This window comes from Stegostoma tigrinum, chromosome 3, assembly GCF_030684315.1.
Source record: "Stegostoma tigrinum isolate sSteTig4 chromosome 3, sSteTig4.hap1, whole genome shotgun sequence".
NCBI classification, from domain to species: domain Eukaryota; kingdom Metazoa; phylum Chordata; class Chondrichthyes; order Orectolobiformes; family Stegostomatidae; genus Stegostoma; species Stegostoma tigrinum.
Window position 1 is genome coordinate 112,203,638 of NC_081356.1, and position 19,887 is coordinate 112,223,524.

The window sequence follows — 19,887 nt, forward strand, 5'->3', positions numbered from 1 at the left end:
GAGAAGATAGGTGGAGAGGAGACACAAGTCAAAGAGGCGGGAATTGAACCAGTAAAGGTGAGTGTAGGTGTGGAGGTACGGAGGAAATAGGTCAGTCCAGGGAGTCCTACCTCCCCACATACACTCACCTTTACGTGCTCCATTCCCGCCTCTTTGACCTGTCTGTCTCCTCTCCACCTATCTTCTCTATCCATCTTCTTCCTGCCACCTCTCTCTCCCTATTTATTTCAGAGCTCCCTTCCCCTCCCTCATTTCTGAAGAAGGGTCAAGGCCTGAAACGTCAGCTTTCCTGCTCCTCTGATGCTGCTTGGCCTGCTGTGTTCATCCAGCTCTACACCTTGTTGACTTGCTATAAATGCAGGCTTTCAGTTCATGAGCGTAACCTTTGACTTTTTGCTATTTTTAGTTCCTCTGGTTGCAACATTTCCTGCACATTTTTATGTATATCCTACTGCTCCTGTTACACATTGACTCACATTTACTTCTTCACTACCATGCATCTCTACCCTCTTGTTTCTTTTTGACTTTTTAAAACAGTCTTTTTCAATTGAAGATTGTTGAAAGTAAATCATGTCAGCCCCAAGGCATCAGTGCAGGAAACCCTCAGGAGTGGGTCCAAGGACAAGACATTTTTAGTTGCTTCACCAATGACCTTCCCTCCAACTGTGGTCAGAAGTTGGGATGTGCACTGATGACTGTATCATCTGCCACACATCAAATACCTAATGCAGCCCTGTGTCCATATACAACGAGACCTGGGCAACCTCCAGCCTCAGGTTTATAGGTGGCAAGTAACATTTTTGCCATACATATATTAATCAATGGTCATCTCCAATGACAGAAGATCTAACTGCCACCTCTTAACTTTTGATGTCATTACCATCGCCAAGACGCCCATTAAAAGCATCCTCACGTTACCATTAACCAGAACTGAACTGGTCCAACCATATAAATACTGGGCATAACAGCAGGTTAGAGGCTAGGAATCCTTCAGTGAGTAACTCAATTAGACCATAAGACATAGGAGTGGAAGAAAGGCCATTCGGCCCATCAAGTCCACTCCGCCATTTAAATCATAGCTGATGGGCATTCCAACTCCACTTCCCTGCACTCACCTCCTGTCTCGCTCCCCCATTTACAAGGCACAAGTCAGGTGTGTGTCGGGATACACCCCTCTTGCCTGGGTGGGTGCAGTTTCAATAACACTGAAAAACTGTCCACACCCACAACAAAACAAGTCCCGTCACCATTTTCATTATATCCTAATGGATTTGAGAATATGGTAAATAAATATATATCTGTGAACATTTTTGCCTTTGTGAGTTATCCAGGTTATACCTTCATGTTATGTCATGTTGGCAGCTTGCTTATTATGCTATTTATTTTTTTAAGGTACCGAAGCACAGACACAAGATTCAGGTGAAGATCGTTACTTACTTTGGGTAAAAAGGAAATGGGACTGCAGTTCATTTTGACAATTTCTGTTGACTTCATAAAAAAGTAATGTAGCAGCAAGCAGTGCCAGGGCTTTTATGTCTGGTGCTGCATTTTCCTCATAAATCTGTTAACTTTCTATTTCCAGATATAGGACATTTGTGAAAAAAAAGGTTATTCTGCCAGTTTTAACTAATAAACTGACATTGAAGGAGCTGTGCGATAAATCCACTCAAAACAAAAACGAGTTGAAATTTTATTTTGCCACTGAAAGCCACACTGGAATAAACTGATTTCACATCTTATTGAAGACTGAGAGAAGAGCAATGGGTGTTTATCTTTAAGCTGCTGTATCGTCAGCCTTCCAAAGTGCAAGCCATGACATAACAAATGACTGAAGGGTTGCTCTTCAGTTTACGTTTCTCTATCCCTTTTGTTTGGATTCCATATTCCAGATGCAACATTGTACTTGTGTGCATGTGTCAGATTTCCCTGACATCTGCCCCTATTTTCCTCTACCTTGTTCAATGAGAAAGAGACGATTCCAATTCCTTCGTGTTCTTGTTTCACACAAGCTGTTAGTGATGGGTAGTATAGAAACCCCACCTAATGAGTGCCACACTGTTTGTTAAATGGGTAAACCATTTGCCATTTCAATCTGTCTAAAAGGGATCTTTAATTGTGTTCTGCAGATGTTTGGAGATCGTTCAAAGTTAACGACAGCGTCAGAGGGACACTAAATGGAGAAACGCACAGCTCGTCCCTGGCAGCCAAAGGATTCCGGAGTGTCAGACCAAATCTTTCATTTCCAGAAAGAAGGACTCCTCCACAACAGGTGAATGAAGCCGTCTTTCTGTACATAACAGAAAGGGGAAGCAATGGCCTAATGATATCATCATTGGGCTGTTAATCCTGCTAAACATTCTGAGGACCTAGGTTCAAATCCTGCCAGAGCAGATGGTGGAATTTGAATTCAGTAAATATCTGGAATTAGGAGTCTAATGATGAATATTGGAAAAACCCATCTGGTTTACTCATATCTTTTAGGGAAGGAAAGTGCCATCCTTACCTGGACTGGCCTACATGTGACTGCAACCCTCAGGCCTGTGGTTGACTGTTAACGTCCTTCTGGGGAATTAGGGATCGACAATGAATGCTGCCTCATCATGTGAATGAATAAAGAGAAAACAAAACAGTGTGCTTACAGCTTGAGATGTGTTTTATACACATTCCAAAAGGAAAGGTGGCTTTTTTAACTCATTAAAACATATTGCTTGCCAACTTCCAGCCCATTGTCAGATAGTTGGAATAAAAATATGACAGTATGATTGTCAGCTTCACACTTGGTCTTTTGCAGGCGCTATCTGAAGCTTGGAAATGTGTCATTCTGACAGAAGTGGAGGCATAGTAATATCTCACTGCAAGAAGACATTGTAAAATGCTAATTGCTTTGTTGCAAATTTAATCCTGTTTGTTAATGAATTTACTCGACAAATAACATGTACGAAATGCTAATGAGTACTGTTTCAGAATTAATGTAACATGCACCATCAAGGTTAGAGACACTTGTTTGTCATCATATTTGATTATTATTTGTTTCTGAAAATCAAAGACTGAAAAATCACAGAGGCTTACACTTGTTTCTGAGCATAATATCTTGAACTTTAAATTACGGTGTGGTTTTAATGTTACTTCATAGTTTTGTTTCGTAGTATAAGACATTAAATTAACTTGTGTTCTTGCATTTCAGAAATATTAAAAAAGGGATTACCTAAATGCCACTCAGTCAGAGCTATGTCTTCCAGGGAATAAAGTCAAATAAGAATAAATTATAAAGCAGCAAATTATCAACTTCACATCTCCATTAGTCCAAAGCCATGTTAACTAGCACAAGTCCTCATTTTAACGTGCCATTCGTACTGATTGAATCTTCCAATCATACCCACATTTTTACAAATGGGGAGGAGTCCAGAAGCAGTTGTCAAGTACCTGTTAATGTATCTGAAGAGTTCCTGATACAGATATGACACCATGCCCAATCCCTGCTTTGTGCCTGTGCTGTGTTATTTGTTCTTAGCCGTGGTAGTTTAGATACTGAATGAGACTCAATTACAATGGATTAGTGAGTGAAAGAAAGGTCCATATTCCAGATATTAAAACTCTGCTCCACAGTTCTTCAGGATTAATGCACAATTATGTGAGGTACCCAGATGGTTCTGCCACCAAGGAGATTAGCATCCTCAGGAGAGGAGAGAAGGGATCAAATTGACATGAGGTGCAACATTTGGACTGGGATTCTAGTGGAAACTATTTCAGTGATATACATGATCTACTTTCATTGGTTCCATTCAAATACCATATTTAAGAACAAATTGCAAAAATATTTACACACCATGCTGAAAATGATTGAATGCAAATCCCAGAGTTAAACAAATTAAATTATATCAGATATAGCAGGAACTGCAGATGCTGGAGAATCTGAGATAACAAGGTGTAGAGCTGGATGAACACAGCAGGTCAAGCAGCATCTGAGGAGCAGGAAGGCTGACATTTCGGGTCTGGATCCTTCTTCGGAAATGGGGGAGGGAAAGGGAGTTTTGAAACTAATAGTGAGAGAGGGAGAGGCAGATAGAAGATGGATCGAGGAGAAGATAGGTGGCGGGGAGACAGATAGGTCAAAGGGGCGGGGATGGAGCCAGTAAAGGTGAGTGTAGGTCGGAAGGTAGGGAGGAGATAGGTTAGTCCAGGGAGGAAGGACAGGTCAAGGGGGTGGGATGAGGTTAGTAGGTAGGAGATGGCAGTGGGGCTTGAAGTGGGAGAAGGGGATAGGGGAAAGGAGGAACAGGTTAGGGAGGTGGGGATGAGCTGGGCTGGTTTTGGGATGCGATAGGGGAGGGGAGATTTTGAAACTACATTCTCAATGCAAAACCAGAATCAAGTCCAGGCTACAGGGTTCCCAAGCGGAATACTAGTTGCTGTTTCTGTAACCTTTGGGTGGCATCATTGTTGCACTGCAGGAGGCCCAGGATGGACATGTCGTCCAAGGAATGGGAGGGAGAGTTAAAATGGTTCGTGACTGGGAGGTGCAGTTGTTCAATGCGAACCGAGCATAGGTGTTTTGCAAAGCGGTCCCCAAGCCTCCGCTTGGTTTCCCTGATGGAGAGGAATCCACAATGGGAACAGCGGATGCAGTATGCCACATTAGCAGATGCTCAGGTGGACATCTGCTTGATGTGGAAAGTCTTCTTGGGGCCTGGGATGGGGGAGGTGTAGAGACAGGTGTAGTACTTCCTGCAGTTGCTGGGAAAAGTGTCGGACATGGTGGGGCTGGGGGGGACCGTGGAACGGACAAGGGAGTCACGGAGAGAGTGGTCCCTCCGGAAAGCAGATAAGGGTGGGGAGGGAAGAATGTCTTTGGTGGTGGGGTCGGATTGCAGATGGCAGAAGTGTCAGAGGATGATGCATTGTATCTGGAGGTTGGTGGGGTGGTACGTGAGGACAAGGGGGATTCTGTTGTGGTTGTTATTGCGGGGACGGGGTGTGAGGGATGAGTTGCAGGAAATATGGGAGACACGGTCGAGGATGTTCTCGACCACTGCGGGGGGGATGTTGCGGTCCTTGAAAAACGAGGACATCTGAGACGTACGGGAGTGGAATGCCTCATCCTGGGAGCAGATGCGACGGAGACGAAGGAATTGGGAATAGGGGATGGCGTTTTTGCAGGAAGGTGGGTGGGAGGAGGTGTATTCCCGGTAGCTGTGGGAGTCGGTGAGCTTGAAATGGATATCGGTTTCTAGGTGGTTGCCAGAGATGGAGACAGAGAGATCCCGGAAGGAGAGAGAGGTATTAGAGCTGATCCAGGTGAACTTAAGGTTGGGGTGGAAGGTGTTGGTGAAGCGGATGAGCTGATCAATGAAATTTTATGTTTTATTCATTGAGAATGACCTGGTGTGCAGCATTTCAGATACAGCGACATTCAAGAATTATAATACATTTGTATCCTCAATTAATTGTTCATAATAATAATTTAAAGTGCCTCCAACAGATAAGCAGGTAAAAGTGGTTAGCGCTGCAGCCTCACAGCGCCCGGGACTCGGGTTTGATTCCGGCCTCGGGTAACTGTTGAGTTTGCACATTCTCCCCGTGTCTCCGTGGATTTCCTCCGGGTGTTCCGGTTTCCTCCCACAGTCCAAAGATGTGCAGGCTAGGTGGATTGGCCATACTAAATTGCTCATAGTGTTCAGGGGTGTGTGGGTTATAGGGGGATGGGCCTGGGTGGGATGCTCCGAGGGGCGGTGTGGACTTGTTGGGCCGAAGGGCCTGTTTCCACACTGCAGGGAATCTAATCTAAATGACAGGGAAGATATACAATTGAATCTGTTGATACTTCTGTTTAATGTATAAATTGTGCTGACTGTTCACAAAGCTCCACCTTGTATATATACTTAGTGAAACTGAATTAAATGAATGAGTGGGTGGGTAGCAATTTCTGCTGATGGTCCTTTAGTTTGGTATAAGACACAAACTGTCTGGGATAGTCTATACGTGCTTGGTGAGCATAATTAAGACAGAGACGTTTGCAGATTGCTCAGGTTCAGTATTGACTCTGAAAAAGCAATTTGATGTATGTGCTAATAGAGTACATTCAATGTATTTGCTCGGGCAATGCTCAGTGTTGTAGTTGAAATGAATTCTCCTTGCTGATGTTTTCCATTTTTAATTTTCTTCCTTCCTGTATGGTTCCTGTCTTTCCTGCTGTGTGGTCATCTTTCACAGTTTCCCTCACCACCACCTAGAAAGGAAAGCTTTCATTGGGGTCCATTAATGGGTCCTGACAACCACCATGTAACACTTAGCTCAACCCAAGATCTTACACATGGCAATTGGCCATCACCCCCAAAATCTAGCTTACCAATAACTTGCAGTATTACCCGCTTGACTAATAAGGAAGAGTACTCACTCAGTTCATCGCATTTGTTTCAACAGACCAGCACAACTTCCCCTTCCATACAGCAGACGGCAGTCGCCCAGAGCTTAACTCACAAAGTAGTTGATAATCGCACTGCCGACACTTCACTTCAGAAAAGTCAGGGCACCTCCCAAGACCGTAAAGTCACTGCCATCAAACTAACCTTGCCAGAGGATCAGATCATTGCTAATACCCACAGAGTGAAACAGCCTGACAGCTCTGTGCAACCCTCACTTCATTCACTTCCACTCGGCGAAAGGACAGAGCCTGAGAGACACACAGCCTCTCTTTCCATTCAGATAGCTCCAGCAAATGTGTATACAACAGACCCTGGGCTCAACATACAAGGATCTGCATCAAACAGTGGAAGGAATCTTCACAAGGACACGTTTGAAGTGCAATCTTGTGCACGCGCCTCAGGACATCATCGGGTATATACTTTTTTAAAATCAGCAGCAATTTTCAATGTACTTAAAATTTTATTCCCACTTGCAGAGTTTTCAAAAATTAACCAGTTGGCTCCCAATCACAATTAACAGCCTAACCGTGGGACACGTAGGAACATTAACTTCAATTTTTTCTGAAGAAGCATTATTACAGCGGTGTGGGCAAATTTCTGCAGATGCTGGAATTGGTACTGAAAACAAAAAATGTTGAAAATTACAGCAGGTTTGATGAAGAATCATCTTGACTCAAAATGTTAGCTTGCCCCTCTGTGATTTTCAGCATTTTTTGTTTTTATTACAGCTGTAGTTGTACTTAAGTGTGCTGGCAGCTTACGGTCTCTGTGAATTCATCAGGCATAGCTCCCAAAGGTGAGGGGACAGTGAAAGGATGTTAGAGATCTTGGTTTGCTGCAAGACAACTGACAATGGATCATATCCTCTGCATTGTCCCAAAACAGGTGCGAGTTTAGTTTTGGGAAATGTTTATCTTAGTTAAGTATGTTTTACTGGTAGGTAAACTATTTCCAGTAGTTTAATGTCAGGCTAATTAATTCAAGGGACTGAGTATGCCATTGTCTGAGACAGACAAAGGTTCACAAAGGAAGTTTGCAGAAGCAATAATTGAGACATGACCTTTATCGGTTGTTCTTTGAGCTTAAATGGATGACTCTCTTAGTTCCTGCTGAAGGTTCCTACTCTATAACATTGAAAGTTGAAGTTAGGGGAGAAGTGGTATCCACTATCTGATGTTTTGTTTGCATTAATACAGTTGGCCAGTGTGTACCTGATGCTAAGCTTTGCGGTTTAACATTGAGCAGAAATATCCCGGACAGGACGTGGGAGTCAAAGAATAAGCTGACCAGATCATTACATGTAATTTGTTCACCCATCACCTCGGGCAGATGTAATGATAGGGCAGGCCAGCCATGGTCACTTGGATGTAACAGTGAAGGAACGAGCATAGGCTGGTCCAGAGCCATACAGGAATAGCGACCAGAACATCAACAGGCAGCAGAGGGTTCAGTAGCATTTAGGAACTTGTTTCCTTAAATGAAAGGTGGTGGAACCAGAGACTTTGTGAGGTTTTAAAGTAGAGGTGTATAGATTCTTGATCAGTCAGGCCCTGAAAAGTTAGTTTTCAGAAGGTGCAAGTAACAGCTAGTCTTAGTGTGTTACATTTTCCTGGGTCTTATTAAAGACTTGCAGTTTATAGGTGGAGAAGGAGCCAGATCTGCTTACAATGGACAGATTTAACCTTTACAGCTCAGATCTGTATTAAAAGGTTAGGTAATTGGCAAACTTTAATGTGTTCTAAAGGGGTAATTTGCAAAAGATCATGTATCAAAAGGATTTTCTCCACTCAATCTCTGTTCATTCAGTCCACGACATGTGATCGAGCACTTCTCGCCATGTTCCTGCAGTCTGGACTTCTCTTTCCATTATCTCCTTCTCCATTTTTGAAATTATTCCTCAATCCCTTTGATAGTAAGTTTTGCCATCTCCTTTTTTGTGCTTACCTTGAAGCAACTTAGATTAAGGTACTATAGAAATTCTCGTTCTGATTTTGTGCCATCAAATGACAGAAGGCAAAATGTATCTTTCTTTTTGGCAATTTCAAAAGCAGTCTTTTCTTTTTAACTGAGATTTTCCAGGTTTAACTTGATCAATTCAGAAGAGAGCTTCTGTGTTTGTATTTCAAGAGGCTTGTTAGCATCAATTGGAGCTTGCAACTTAGATTCTGGTTGTTGGAGTGGTCTTGGTTGTTATTGGTTGTTACAACTGATTGTGTGGTGAAAAATACATGGTCAGAACCTGAGCTGGACTCAACTGGAATGTTGGAAGTTGAGAATTTTTGTTTGCCATAAACAGGAAGCACACTCTGACCGCAGACTGGAGGGCACGCTTGTGAACACAGAAATGGCTCAAGACTTGTGAAGTGGATCTCAAGATTTTTCCATGTAACTGTGCAAGTTCTGGTTAAGGCAGTGGACAGATGATTCCAACCCACCACCAGACTCCCTAAAGCCTGTCATTATCTACAAGGCACAAGTCAGGAGTGTGATGGAATACTGCCTACTTGCCTGGATGGGTACAGCTCCAGCAGTGCTCAAAAAGCTTGTCCCTATCCAGGACCAAGCAGCCCTTTTGATTGGCACCACATCCAGAAACAAACACTCCTTCCGCCACCGATACTCAGTAGCAGCAGTATGTACCATCTGCAAAATTCACCAAAGACCCTTCGACAACACTTGCCAAACCCACGGCCACTGCCACCTAGAAAGACAAGAGCAGCAGATAAATGGGAACACCACCATCTACAAGTCCATCTTCAAGGCACCCACCATCCTGGCTTTGAAAAATATCAAAGTTCATTGGGTCAAAATCTTGAAACTTTCTCCCCAGCAGCGTTGTGGGCATACCTGCACCAAATGGACTGCAGCAGTTCAAGAAGGCAGCTCACTACCATTTTTTCAAGGGCAATTAGAGAGGGACAATAAATGCTGGCCCGGCCATATCCATATCCCATGAATGAATTTAAGAATAACTGTAACAATCTTCAATTGACTTCCTCCTCCTCTATAGGCCCATTACTCTGTACTGCATTGTGTCACTGCTGTTGCAACCTTATCATCCCCATGCCTTGCATTTCCCACACAATATATAGAATATTCTCCATGATAGGCACTTGCTTAAATCATCATTACATTCATGCTCTGCTAGTCTATTAAGGTCCCTGTTCTGATGTGGTAGTCAGTGCATGACCATCTTGGAGTGAATGTAGCCATGCTACTTCTCATAAAGGTCTCTAGACCCCAGTCCCTAGTTCTGTAAAATGACTGTGGTGCAATTGAATTTATAGATGTTAGCAAACAAACATAAACTATAAAAATCCACTGACTTGCAGACGCCAGTTTGAAAAGCTGGATTCAGATGCCAACATGGCAAGATTTTCAGTTTTTTACTTATTTATTACCTTTTAGACATAACCAAAAGGACACAGACTAATCAGTAATGGCTGATCTCAATGCCTGATTGAATGGATTGAAGAGAATATGTTCCTTGCATAGGTGGTTGGATATATTGCGTGTGGCATAGTAGCATGTCAAACTATTGTTTTCAAATTTTAGGGTAAACAAATTATTCTTTCAGCTGTTCAATCTATGTGTGATATTTTCTTTATATTGTCTACAGGAGCCTTAATGGAGTAAATAATAGCTAAAGGTAGGATTGCTAATATTGTGAGTTTAGCACAAATGTAGCTTTCCAGATATTGTTGAAGATTGCTCTTCTCCTTGGGACTTGAGTTAGAAGTTTGCCAGAAGATTTTGTTGTTAGAAATACCATATTATTTGGGAACCTCCAAAGGAATCTGGAGAAATTTCATTCAGTCTAAAATCAGCAAAACTCCAACTTTGATCCCAAGTCGTGATCGGTCTGTGGCTATAGGTCTCTCTGTGAAATTCATTGCTGCAAAAGGCTGTGGAGGCCAAGTGATTGAAGAATAACATTGAGATAGATTCTTGATTAGTAAGGGGATCAAGGGTTACGGGGAGAAGGCTGGAGAATGGAGTTGAGAAACATATCAGCGATGATCAAATTATGGAGCATGTTTGATGGGTCAAATGGTCTAATTCTGGTCCTGTCTCTTAAAATTTTCATGGTCAATTGGTGGACTCAATCAGCCCTAACCTACCAAGTTTATCTCAGGAGTACTATTAAGGACAGGAGAGGATTGAGGTAAGAACAAAGTGCTGTAGATGCCCAGCAGTTTCGGCAGTACCTGTGGAGGGAGAAGCAGAGTTAATATTTTGAGTGTGATCAGACTCTTCCTCAAAGCTTCAGAATTGAGGTCTTGTTCAAGGCAGTAAACCAGTGGTCACTCCAGACTCTCGATTTACAGCAAAAATCTGCATTTAACAGCGCGATACATTCTAAGGCATGAAAAAAAGGCTCATGTAAAAAAATTGAAGTATTGTTATTTGATTTGATTTCTTGTAGTCACATGTACCTAAGAACAGTGAAAAGCTTTGTTTTGCGAGCAGTACAGGCAGATTATAGAAAGCAAGGATATATAGATTGTAGGATGCTTAGACAGAACCCAGTGACAGCAATACTGGGCAAGTTAGATCGAAGAATAAAACTTGGCTTGTTAGCTAATGAGTTTTATAAAGGTAGACCATTATCATGGTGGTTTGTCACTGAACATATTCACACAAGGCTGCCAATTTTCTTTTAACAGAACAACTCAAATTTATCATACAAAAGAAAAGAAAACAAGCAAAGCTTTATATAGCTGTGTATGTGTTGGTCAATTTTGAAAGATTATAAAATAAACAGTAAAGACACAGATTGAACCTGTTTACTTGCAATATGCCTTGAAGCTAACGAATCCTAGAGAAATATCACTCCTACCTCATCTCTTTAATTACTTATTGACGTTTTCTTTCATGGACTGCCAAAATAGTTTTAAGGTTTTTGTCCAGTTCTGATAGCTTGAACATCCTTTCATTTCTGCCAGATTCCTTTTCAGTCCTGACAGCCCAGAAACTTGTATAAACTCTACAACAAACCAAATCTATTAAACACTAAAATCTTGTCAGTTGAGGAAGAAATACCTCACAGGCATGGGCAGTCCCCGGCTAGTAAAACTGAAAACGTTATTGCGAGCAAATAGTTCACTTTCAGAAAATATGCTGAAGTAGGAGACAGACACAGAAAAACAAAAGTCCAAATAACAGCCCACACAAAGAGGTAAATGAGGCAAAGCATATTCCAATAAACCCATGGTTTCCCAATAGGAAATGAGTGACCCAGACCAAACATTTTGACTCGCAACAACTTATGTCAATGGGCATCTGATCAAATTCAAGTCAGATGTAGGACCAAGTTGCACAATATTGTTAGGTGGTGGGCCTCAATTTAAAAAAATAATTACTGTTTTGAAGCATTACTCCCATTGATTCTGGCATCGTAACACATGTTTCTATAGAATTTCTCATACGAAGTAGTGTGAACTTTGCTTTCACTGTAGATCTCTCACCTCTGCTTCCCTGCTACTCCAGAGATGCCAATGTATTATTGACAGTTAGGCTGGCATTTCACTGCATGACTGAGCAATGCTGCTGCATCAGTGAGTGCTGCATTTTGATGAGATGACTAATGTAAATCTAATTACAATATTAGATCAATAACAAGGGAGGTCTCTGAGTGTACTGCTCAACATTCATAAACAGTATCATCAAACAAAGTTATCTGGCCAATTACCTGGGTGCTTTATGTGTGTAGGTGGTCTGCCGTACACATTCTAATAGTGGCTATATTTCAGTCTTATGCTTGCAATATAGTTGTCTGTGAAGCACTTTCAGACCTCTTTGGGTTGCAAAAATTGCCACATAAATGCAAGTGGCTTTCTCTCGTGACTTCTGGAATGTGAACCTTCGTGTCTCTGAGTGCCACCCTGCACAGATGCACAGACTCATTCAGAAGTTTACATCCTCCATCCATCTTGTCAGCAGGTCCAACTAAGCCTCTCCATTGTCCCGTCAGTCTCCACAGGCTGCTTTTCCTTCAATCAATTGATTGTATAACTGCTGACTTCTGAGACGTTTGATGGTCTTCCTGCATTCTACCTTTGCATCATGTTTCAGTGCATTGTCCATCTTGCTTCCACTGACCTCCCATAATATCTGCAAACTAGGATTGAAGCTTTTCTTGCCGTATTTCTGAAATCTGAAGTTCTCTGCCATGCAATACCTCTCAGTTTTCACCTTTCCAAAACTTTTCCCATTTTGTCTTTCTACTGTTGGAAAGGGACAGCCAAGTAACCTGGAAACCTAGACAAATGCTGTGTGGCCATAGACTCAAATCTCACCTGGTGAAATATAAATTCACTTGATAAATCTGGAATATAAAGCCAGTTCCCATCATGGCATCATGAAATGGCCATTGATTGATTCACTAATGTCTTTTTAGTGAAGGAAATCTGCCATCCATACTTTGTCTGGCCTACATGTGACTCCAGATCCACAGCAATGTGCTCGACTCTGAAATTGTCCTCTGAAATGGCCTAGCAAGGCACACCATTCCAGGGCGGTTGGAGATTGGTAACAGTTGCTGTCCTGACCTAAAACTGAATAAAGAATAAAACGGTGTGCTATAAATTGTTGCTTGATCTTCTGCACTTTTTTTTTGCCTTTGAATTTTAACTTTAAATTCCTTCATTTAATTGAAATTTCCCAGGTTAGGCTTGAGCAATTTTAGAGTGAGATCCTGTATTTTTATTTGATGGAGCTTTCTGGCATTGGAGATGTAAGTGAAGTTTCACACTTCAGTTCTAGTTGCTGCATTGACGGTAGGTATGATGGATGGTGATGGGAAAAATATCCAAAAGGACTAAGTTTGAAATCAATCATTGAAAGTCATATGACTTTCAAGCGTCATTTTAATTTTAGAGACTGCTGTAATGAATCTTAAAGCAACAATTTGTCTAAATTTTGTTCAACTTTGCCAAACTAGACATGACCATATTCACAAATTGTTATATATATTTTCGCAAGTATTGCCACTGGTGCAGCAATGTATCTGCTGCTGATCCCAAAGACCTCATTCACTGAAATAAAACAAAGGGCTGCGGACGCTGGAGATCTGAAACAAACAAAATGGAAATTGCTAGAGAAACTCAGCAGGCCCCGCAAAAACTGTGGAGAGAAGAAACAGTTCTCATTTCGGGTCCAGCCACCCTTCTTCGGAACTGGGGAATTTTGAATGGATTCGAAATGCTAACTCTGTTTACTCTCCACAAAAGCTACGAGAGAACCTAATTCACTCCACCAGTTTTAAAAATAGGCTTTAATTGCATTGTGGAAAAGAAACCTTATGCTTGCAAGAAACCACACTTTTCTTGTAAGAATCTATTCCAATTACTTGGATAAATGAGTTTTCAATTTTCTGTGGCACAGATATTAATCAACTTTATAAAATTAGAGTGTTTGAGTCTTGCAGTAAAACTCTTAGCTTTAATACCTTTGAAGTTCTAATCATATATTCTGCAGAAGCAAAGTTAGATTCAAGTAAGGATTTTTGAACCGAGTGGAAAAAGACACATTTTGTCAAAATGTTTTTGTCTTGGAGGGGCAATGGCACGATGGTCATGTTATTGCCACTGGTCGTCCCAAACCACAGGCTCTAATGTTCTGGGGACCTTGGTTCAAATTCCACCGTAGCAAAGAAATCTGAATTCAATAAAAATCTGGAATCAAATGCTAACCTCATGCTGTGCAGATAAATGCTGTTGTTGTTGTAAAAAAACCTGCCATCCTTGTCTGGCTTGGCTCACGTGTGATTCCAGAGTTAATGTAATGTGCTCTTAACTGCCCTCAGAACTAAGAACATAAAAACATGGAACCTAGGAGCAGGAGTAGGCAATTCAGCCCCCCGAACCTGCTGCACCATTTAATACCATCATGGCTGATCTCATGTCAGTCTCAACTCCACTCTCTGCCATCTCTCCAGAACCCTTAAACCCATTACAAATTAAAAGTATGTCCATTGTGTCCTTGAATTTATTCAGTGTTCCAGCATGCACCACTTTGGGCCAATGAATTCCACAGATTCACATCCCTTTTAGAGATGGGCTCTGGAAGCAGAAGCCGAACCAGTCACTTATTTTGAGAGCAGCCAGGGATAGCTGCAATGTCTATATTCTATGAATGAATTTAAAAAGAAACAATTCACAACAAAGGGAAAACAACATTAGTACTGAATAAGCAGACTGCTGATTGTTTAGTTAGAAGACTCCGATTGGTAAAGGAAAGTGCACCAATTTGTGAATTTGTACTTTTAATTTTCACTGCATCACGTGTCTGCTTTAACAAATGGAAAATATGTTGGTGCATATTTTAATGGATTTGTGGCTTGTTCCCTCCCTGTGCTCTGTGAAGTTAATATGTGACATTAGAAGCTTGAAAGTGGCCCCCAGTGAGGAGCTGCAAACTACTGATCTGAACCAGGTCTTTAGTCATCAGTATGTTGTGAGGAGCTTGATTATGAGTTCCTTTGTATGTTCGAAACAGCTTAGAAGTGGATTATCAAATTTAAATGCAAATTCCATGATAATCACCATTAACAACATAATTGAGACACAGAGTGAAGCAATGTTCTTATTTTGTTTTACTACATTGTACAATCAGTGGGCATTTGAGAATTAACTGAAGACATTGTTTGGAAGACTGTTTGATTAATTGTCCCCAACATTTAATAACTTGTTCTTGTGTTCACCCCTATAATATTCTCCCTCCTTCAGCCTGAAAGTCAATCAGAAGAGAAAACGGCATCCAAGATTAAAACATCACAGGGATGCTGGCAAATCTCATCAGACGTTGCTTCACCTCTTCCTCTGCTACCTAGTAACAGGACTCTTCTCTCGCCTTGCTATGGTGTGGAGCGAGAGCCAGCCACCTTCGATGACGTCAGCCCTTCCCACTTCCTGAAAGCCCGTTATCCCACCCCGTCTTCTTACAGTCTTCTTTCCCTGAGCTCGAATCTTTTCACAAACCCAAATGAAGCATCTTCGTTTGTTACTGACTCCACTCTGAGTGAATATTCATCTTGCAACCTGAGTGAGTCCTCCACTGCCACTCTAGATGAGTTGCAAACCTGTGGCTACGACACCACGGATCATTCTGACACTCCATCCCCAACCCTGAGTTGGATATCCGCAATAACCGACGATACAACTGCTACCACTGCTGCTCCCTCTCATGTAATTACCCTTCCAGTTAACCCACCCTGTTGAATGAGATGGCAGAATTCAAGTAGGGAATAACATAACAAGAACCCCTCGTTCAAGGTGTCGGCATGTTCTATATTGTGTCTTGTTACTTGCTGTGTAATTTACTTAATTCCCACTCGTGCCAGTTACAACTACTGCTATGTACTAACAGTTTGTCAATTAGCAAACATGGATTTTTTTTTTGTTGGTCTGGTTTGTTCGTTTGGCTGTGTTGCATCATTCTTCTCAGTGGTTCCAAATTGGGATCAAAGTATGACCAATTAAAATGTTTGCTGCTATTAGGAATTTGCCAAGTTCTTTTGAATTTATAACATGCATTTTTGTTCATTTGTGATATTTTGGGCATTTGATGCTGTTTTATATTATAGATATTAAAAATGCAATTCAATTTAAGACTACCCTGAAAGACATTTTAAGTGTCACTTAGAGTATACATAATAACCATTATTTTGCTTCAGGGTTTTTAAAATAGCCATGATCGGCATTAGTAGGGAAACTATAATCAATTTTATGAAGATCTTTTCAAACTGAGAACTGACAATGAAAGGTTGCAGTGTTCGTTCATATAAATCAAGAAAATTTGAATCTTTTGCCTGTCATGAAAATCTGTTCTCGTGAGTGCTTCAAGCACAAACAGAACTGTTGTGGAAGGTGTTTACTTCTACTTGCTCAATGATTTGTTAAATGGAATAAATTAAAATTGAACTAACCTTTCTTCTTCTGGTTTTCACCATCAATTTCATAATTCTGTTTCTATCATATGTTGGAAACTGGCACCTTCTGAAAGATATACAGGTAACTGGAAGCCCTCCGTGTTTATCTTGCTGAAAGGAAATATTACTACACCCAATTTTTAAATACGTCTGTATTTATTGCACACTTCATTTGGTCAGTAATATCCCTGAGTGCATGATGGAGTCATTTTTCAACGCAACCTTTCAGCTTAACCACAATCACATTGGGCTTGAAGAAACAGCTGTGTGTAGATTCACATTGCTTATACAGATGCAGGAAAGATTCAAAATAGAGGCAGATACAGGTGACATTTGGTTCTTTGCTTCAACCTTTCCTCAGGGAGTAAGACTCAGGATTATTTTTAAACCTTCATTTCATAACGTTGCAAAAGCCTCGCTGGGAACATTAATTTTGAATATTTAGGTGGTTCTGTGCTGATATTAATGAAGCTAACCCCTTTTTTAAAAATCCGTATGTTTTTTATAAGAAACAAAAGGAAATGAAATGTGAAGGAGTCGGATAGTCTAATAGTGTCAGTGAATGATGGTGGCTGAACTTCGGAAGGTTCATCTCCTTTAGTGTACAATCGGGACAAAGAGTGCTCAGCAATTGAACATTTGTGGGCACATGCACCAACATGTCTTCCACAAATGGATGAAACCCCAGACATAAACATGCCCATTAGTCATTATTAGCTAAACCAATTCATCATTTCATCATGTATCCTCCTCTAACCCACATTTTGTTTTGTAGAAGTTGAAGCACTGACTGCATGAGGTGATAAACAATACATTTAGTTTTATTCTCATTGGAACTAATATTCCCTCATTTGGGGACAACAATTGTGTTAGCATTGTCAGAACCCATAATGCAGTGAAACTAAACTAATGTCGAAAGTGGAGTTGGGGAATTGTATGACAGAAGTGGTATCCCTGCCTGGAAGACTGCAGCAGTATGTAGAAGCATTTGTCTGGAAAGTTGGAATGCTTTGGAAGAAAGCTCACTGTAAATTCACATCAACAATTTTGATTTCAGATGGCACTCTACACTCACTAGTGGACTGTGTATGTTTCTCTATGTACTAATTGCATCACCACTGTTCCCTTTTGTGGGTAGCAAAGCCTTGCCGTCCTCCCACCTTAATAAAATTGGTATTAGTTCATTGCTGCGTGCTTACGATGGTCTGTTTTGTTCTTGCTGTATGCAGATGGTGGTGAACGGAAATTCTTGCACCGATAGCAGCAGCCCAATGAGTTATTTGCAAAGGCCTTTCTCACCATCATCAGCTTATTCTTCATCACCTTCAGTAAATCCAAACATTGTTGCAATGCAGCACAGCAGAACCGTGGGTAAGCTGTTTCTGTGCAATGTTTACTTCATTCAATTGTGCTATTGGCTTTGAATTAATCGTTTGGCAATGATCCAGCGCATGGAATACTTTGCCAGTGGTAGTCGTGGAAGCGGGGTCATTAGTGACATTTAAGCGACTGCTGGACATGCACATGGACAGCAGTGAATTGAGGGGAATGTAGGTTAGGTTATTTTAGTTTTGGATTAGGATTATTCCTGGGCACAACATTGTGGGCCGAAGGGCCTGTACTGTGCTGTACTTTTCTATGTTCTATTTTCTATGATTACTCATTTTAATTTGTAATGATGACCAAAATTGTGCAGTGACATTTGGTTTACATACCCAAATGTAACTAGTAAGTAATCTTTATACATTTAAAAATTTCAAATGCACAGATGATTACAATTTTGTTAACTTGGAATTGGTCTAATAAATAAGAAAGAGTGCTGGTTAATATAAAATAATTTTAAAAATTCAGACTCTTTAATGTTCTAAGTAATTAAAGGTTCAATGTCAAAATATTTTGCTAATCTTGACCTTCATGTTCAGTGGATATTTGCTTTTTGGTTGAATAGTGAAAAGGGAAATATTATAATTTTAACAAAGTACCTCAACTGGCCAATAAAGTTTTCACTTTTTTGAAGAAATAGCCTTCATTTCACAGCCTTGTAAAGTCCCCTCTGAGAATGGTAATGTAAAATTTGTTAATTTCTCTGCTCTAGTACTGCTGAAACAAAATCCTTCATTTTTTCAAATTCCTGTGATTTCTTGGGAAAGAGGTCATGAAGGATATGAAAAAGTTGGATGATTTAATGGTACTAATGAACGTTGGAGGTGGTCATGTGCTTTATTATAAAACCTGGAGAGAGAGTATTAGATAAATGTACATTCAGTGGACACCAGCATCTGATTCCAAAATGGTCAAACACCCAACATGTATATGTTAGTGACAAAAAAAAAGCTGCAGATGCTGGAATCTAAAGTAGACAAACAGGAGGCTATTACTCATTCATTAATCACTCAACCAGTTCTACACAAAAGTGATCAAAGATTCTGTTTACCAAATTTCAGGATGCTTCACTTCTTATCCTAATCTAACCTAGGTTTCTTTCTGCAACGATATAGTAAAATAGCAAGCAATGACTTTTGAAGACCCCAAACATTTCTTTCAGAGATCCAATGGGCAAGACTCTTAAATTTCATGCTGGTATGACAGCTCAGTTCAATGATTTCCCCAGACAGTTTCTCTTGATGCTTTTGAAGGTGCTTTTGACAGTTCCTTTTGAGATTCTTGACAGTTACTCTTGAAAACTCCTTTCGACGCTTGCTTTTGGCAGTTCCAGTGAGGTAACAACTTTTTAATGTACTTTTTACGGACATTCATGCCTACTTCCAATGATTCCAAAGGGCACCTCCCCTCTTCCAAAGATATATTGGCACCATATCAAAAGGAATACCTCAACTCTAAACAAAAGTTCAGATTTGCTCCCCAGGTTTAATTTGTACACGGCATGTTTCCATCTTTCCTTGCTATCTCTACACACCCAGGTCACCAAAATGACACAGGAGAGGAGATAGCTGCTGATTAGTGTGGGCTCAGAAGAAGCCCATAGTTTCACGATGCCTGTAACCAAAGCAATCCAGTCTAACATAGAAGCTTTGGAACAGGAGTACCCCATTCATTCTATTCAGCCTGCTCTGCCATTCAATTTAGGTCATGACTGGCCATCCCCTCAATGCTATTTTCCTGCACAATCTTTACATCATTTGATGTAATTAATCTTTTTTTACATTTATTCCTCGACTGCCCACTTTCACAAAGTTTATGTTTTGCCCCAAGGCCCAGTGAATACCATCAAAGTTTAAGGTTTCTCAATCATTTTTACAATTTATCTCCTCAAACAGTCTGCTGTCTTAGATAAGTGTAGCTAAATTCAATATTATTCTAATTCCACTGACACTTTCACTTATTCCCACAGGATAGACACTAATGAAGCATGTCAACATAAACTGGAAATATTTCTTTAATGCTGTTCCATCAAGTCAGATAGACCTGTCTCTGCATGTCCCACAGAATATCAAGTAATGACAATAACTGTTTAATGTGGATATAAAATCTAGACCCGTATAAATTGGCGTTGCCTACCATTTCTCACCATTG

At 40.7% G+C, this 19,887-nt stretch overlaps 1 protein-coding gene across 4 annotated transcripts in view; it reads left to right on the top strand.

Annotated features, from left to right (window-relative positions):
- The window catches only part of sorbs2b (sorbin and SH3 domain containing 2b), a 493,304-nt gene that overhangs the window by 341,155 nt on the left and 132,262 nt on the right, over positions 1–19,887 (top strand). For 2 of the 4 annotated variants that reach the window (XM_048526962.2, XM_048526963.2), the window contains 4 exons: positions 1,393–1,419; positions 2,127–2,269; positions 6,211–6,834; positions 17,583–17,724. In XM_048526962.2, the coding sequence (XP_048382919.1) occupies positions 1,393–1,419; positions 2,127–2,269; positions 6,211–6,834; positions 17,583–17,724 (936 nt within the window). The remainder of the gene's footprint in view (positions 1–1,392; positions 1,420–2,126; positions 2,270–6,210; positions 6,835–17,582; positions 17,725–19,887) is intronic. The other 2 variants (XM_048526965.2, XM_048526964.2) reach the window with 1 other exon arrangement.